This window comes from Poecilia formosa, unplaced genomic scaffold, assembly GCF_000485575.1.
Source record: "Poecilia formosa unplaced genomic scaffold, Poecilia_formosa-5.1.2 Scaffold376, whole genome shotgun sequence".
Classification (NCBI taxonomy): domain Eukaryota; kingdom Metazoa; phylum Chordata; class Actinopteri; order Cyprinodontiformes; family Poeciliidae; genus Poecilia; species Poecilia formosa.
This window is the reverse complement of record NW_006800315.1, coordinates 410,199-414,538: the sequence shown is the minus strand read 5'-3', so window position 1 is coordinate 414,538 and position 4,340 is coordinate 410,199. Positions and strand designations below refer to the sequence as shown.

The 4,340-nt window shown below is 42.2% G+C and overlaps 1 protein-coding gene across 1 annotated transcript; it reads right to left on the bottom strand.

Annotated features, from left to right (window-relative positions):
- Positions 1 to 2,689: 2,689 nt before the first annotated feature.
- On the bottom strand, positions 2,690 to 4,304 carry LOC103154201 (ovarian cancer G-protein coupled receptor 1-like). The gene is made up of 2 exons (XM_007575401.2): positions 3,553 to 4,304; positions 2,690 to 3,465 (listed from the first exon to the last, which is right to left on the bottom strand). Exons 1-2 carry the CDS (start codon positions 3,806 to 3,808, stop codon positions 3,086 to 3,088), a joined length of 636 nt encoding a protein of 211 aa, XP_007575463.1. The 5' UTR covers positions 3,809 to 4,304; the 3' UTR covers positions 2,690 to 3,085.
- Between the last annotated feature and the right edge of the window lie 36 nt (positions 4,305 to 4,340).

The following is a 4,340-nucleotide window of genomic DNA, read 5'->3' as shown; positions in this document are numbered from 1 at the left end:
CAGGGAGTTCAGATGAGTAGTTCACCAACGGGATCCAGATCTGTGCTTAAGGGAACTTTCTCTGTGGCTCAGAGTCCCTGTAGATTTTTTACTGTGGTTTCTCTGGACTTGTTGGTTTGACTGTTGATACCGAACGACAAAATGATCTTTTCAACAAGACCTTGCACAGGTGTGGACTTCTCCACTAAGGCCAATGCATGTCGGTAGTGGCGCAACTACACATTATTCAGGTGGATGCGAAATCATAAATTCCTTGGAGCATCTCTGGATCGCATGGAAGACTCTCGAGCTTTGAACTCGTCTTTCCTCTTCCTCTTGAATCTCATCAGAGGCAAAAATTTTATGTACGGGGCAATACTTTTGAGGTCCCGGAATCTCAGCTTGTGAACGTTTTAGAATCAAACCGAGACAACCAGCATGTTCCCCAGGCTCTAAGCTTTCCGGCAATATATGGTTTTCCTAGGGTATCAAGCTGGATGATAAGAGAACCAGAATCATCTGATGAGACGGAGCTTGAGTCGGGTTCTGAACTCCTGGAGGATAAAATAAGAACAAACCCCCGTTAGTATCAGCAACAGCTCCACAAAGCTGGAAGCTTGGCGTGTGCTGACCTGGCTGATTGCACTGCTGTTTGTATCCAAGGAGAAGCAGAGAGAGGGTCGGGGAACTGATTCCTCCTGGAGAGGGAGGGGGTGGACAGGCCATCCAAACCGGGGCTGCTCCAGTCCCTGATGGGTCGTCGCTCAAACGTCGTCCTCTCATCCGCCATGTTTGCATGCTGTCTGTGTTTGGATACATTCTTTTTTTGGACTGTATGTGTGCATAGCATGTGTTCTGTGTTATGTGTACTGAAAAAAAAACAATCAATAAACCGAGGGGGTTTCCTGAGTTGGAAACAATACGTAAAAGTAAAAAAGGAAAAAAGTTAGAAAAATAAAAATAATTTCCCAAAAGGGTAAACAATTGTAAAACAAAATCTTTAGAAAGGATTGATTTCTTCTGCTTTTCTGTTTTTGTATTTTTTATACTTAAAAACAAAACGTTTTTATCAAAACCAGAAAAAAGAAAAGAAGCGCCCTTTGCAACGTTTCGACCCTTGAAACGGGCGCAGTAAATAAAAAAGCAATAAAAGCCGAGCTGTGAGGGAGAAGCTGCTGCTCGGCCAACGAATTCGTTTAAAATGGTTTCTGTTTTTATTTTTTCATTATTTAATCAAAGTTATTAATATTTTGTAACGAATTCATTTAAATGTTATTTTTGTATGTATTTTGCCTTGTTGTTTTATTTAGTTAAACTTATTGATATTTTTAAACATTTATTTAAGTTTTATTCTACTAGATTTTTAACTATACATATTTTTATTTTTATGACGGGGTAAGAGATGGGTAAAAAATTCTTCCATGGCGCTCGTAGACAAAACTTAATTTGTAGAATTGAGAAAAATATTAAGTCTAGGTCAGAGGTCAAAGTAGTTAGATTTAGAATAAAAGGTGAAAGGTCAAGATGGTTAGGTTTAGAATAAAATAAATGTTAAGGTATAGAGGTTTCGTTGTAAACCTGCGATTGTCATTGTTCGATGAAACGCACTAACGGTGTGTCCAGTTCTTTGTGTTTTTCTGTTGTAGCGGTGTTGGGTCACACGAATCGATAGTGTGTTTTTTTTCGCCTACATATTTTTTACCACAATATTTGCAGTTTACTACATAAATGCAATTTTTTGATGTGGGTGAAAAACTGAGTAATATTTATTATTGTTTTGTCCCTTACGTTTTTTATAAATTAAATGTTTTTGAAGTGGGAGTCTAATAATTGGGGTTTTATTTGCGTCAGAGAAGGCAACTTAACCCTGACCTACAAATCAGATTTTTGTTTCGTTCATATGCTGAAATAACCGTAGATGGTGGAAAATTTGCACTCGTGCCAAGGGTTTTGGTTTTACATTTTTTACTGGTTGTTGAATATGTGGTGGTAAGTGGAATTAGATTCCCCTGATCAGTTTTCTCTGTGGTTTTAGATTTTTTTTAAGGCACAGTCTTAAAAAGGATCTGGGATATCCTCTGTTTCGCAGAGCCTATAGTCACTGCTGCTTTAAATGATTCTGGTCTTGTGTAAATCTGTTTCAATCTGAGAATCTGAGACTTCACTATCACCAACTTTGCATGATTTTGTAAATTATGATAATTTAATGCAAAGTTGCCCCTTTAAATAAAGTGTTACCAGAAGTTTTAATTATTGTTATCAAACTCGGCGTTTTGAAGCCAAAATACCTCAGAAATATACAGAACCACCATGAGAATCAACTCATTTAAAGTTTAAACTCAGTTTCACACAGAGAGCCTAGCATAAATGTCTGGCTGTTGAACTGGACCGATCCAGGTTGCTATCAAGCTAATTTTCTGTTAGCAGCTTTACATTACATTACCAAGGCTCATTAAAACAAACCTTTATCTTGGCTTTTTTCTGTTCTTCCTCTTCCTTTTCTCCCTCCCTGTAGCATAAGTCCTTTTCTGAGACATTGTTTTGCTAACTTAGCTTCTGACCGGAGCTTTGGGGTACCGACGGAGTGTGAAGTACCTATGGCGGCCACCAGGGGGCCTCAAGAGCAATTTATGTTTTTCTTTTTATCAATAAAATAATTTCTATATACATTATTAAACTTATCTTATTGTAAAAACAAATCACTTCACAGTGAAATTATGTGTTTTTGATATTATAATGACAGAATTTATTGCTAAAACAAACAAAAAAATCTGCTCCACTGAGGGGGCCCCTTAGTGGGCCTAACCGGCTGGTTAGTTTGCTTATGCCTTGGTCCAGCCCTGGTCCAGACGGTTCCTGGTTCCGGACATTGGGTTCCTGCAATTGTCTGCTACAAAACTTTCTGGCTTCCGACTCAGTCTGCTCGCATTTCTGCCTTTCACTCAGATTGTCTCCGGTCGGTTTTTGACCAATCAGCAAAGGGCAGCCAGTCCCCCTGTAGAAACCACAGGTCAAAGGTCAAAGTTTAACCTTCAGCTGTTCGGATGAAACCACGGTAATATCATAAAACCCGGCTGGCAGTCTGACTGCCTACAGCCGCCATGTTTCAACTGCACTTCCTGTCCCTGTCCCCGGTCCTTCCTCCCATGTCTCCGCTGTTCTCTGCCCGGGACTTGTTTGGGACAGTCGAGGGGTCAGAGGTTGCATTTCCGCTGCCTGTCTTGGGATTCAGAGGTGTGTAGCTGTGGGTCAGCAGCGTCACACTCTGCCCGCCGTCCTTCGCCACCTCGTGGGAGTCGCCGGCTGGGCCGACAGGGCTGGCATTGCCTCGGCGACAGCAGCAGCAGATGACCCTGGAGACAGGTCTGACGATGGCACGGTGCAGCCCGCGGCGGGCGCTCTCACTGACGAAGCAGTAGAGCGCTGGGTCGGCGACGCAGTTCAGGCTGGTGAGGAGCAGCGACACGTGGTAGTAGTTAAAGATTCCTGCAAGAATCAGAAACGGAGATAAAAAACCATGCAGGAGTCACCTGTTCCCAACAGGAAAGTCACCTGATCTCACAGGAAACTCACTTGCAATGAAGCTGCAGTCACGCTCGAACAGCGTCCGCAGCAGCAGGAAGACATGATACGGAGAGAAACAGACCAGGAAGATGAGGATGGTGCTGCTGACCAGCTGCCGGATCCGGGTTTTCTGGTCCGGTTGGGTTCCCGTGCTGCGGCCAACAGCGCGAAGAACGCTCAGGTAGCTCACCTGCATCAGGAGCCATAGACATAATAAAGACCAGTCCCACATTGGATGCTCAAGCGGAGGAAATGCGGCAGCCATCTTGGAGCGGTCGTCGCTCCTACTTCGCTAAGCTAACAGTAGAAGATGCCTCAGCACTGCAGGATATTTTTTGTTCAAATCGATGGACTATTGACGTGAGGGCTCGGGGGATAAGATATTGTTTATATTTTGTTGATAGAATATTACTATACTGTATTTATGTCCACCAGCAAAATGCCAGATTAGCCATAGAGCTCGGGGTATAACCGGTGTTACAGCCCCGCTAGGAAGGCTAACCGAGTAAATCTTAAAAAGTTTTAACTATTCTCTAACACTGACTTAGATTATCTGACACAAGAGTCTACCTTAGAAATAAAACATTATTGTTGTAATATATTTTATAACATTCACCAGTTTACATGGGTGGAAAAGACCATTACTTATATTATCTTATTTCACCCTGTCAAAAATAAAGAGTTTTTGTTCTGAATGTTAGAAGTGAGAAACGGATTCACTGCACAGAATAAATCTACAGAATCTCTCTGACGCTGGTGAAGCACTGTGACCCACTCTGACTCCCTGTAACCTCTTG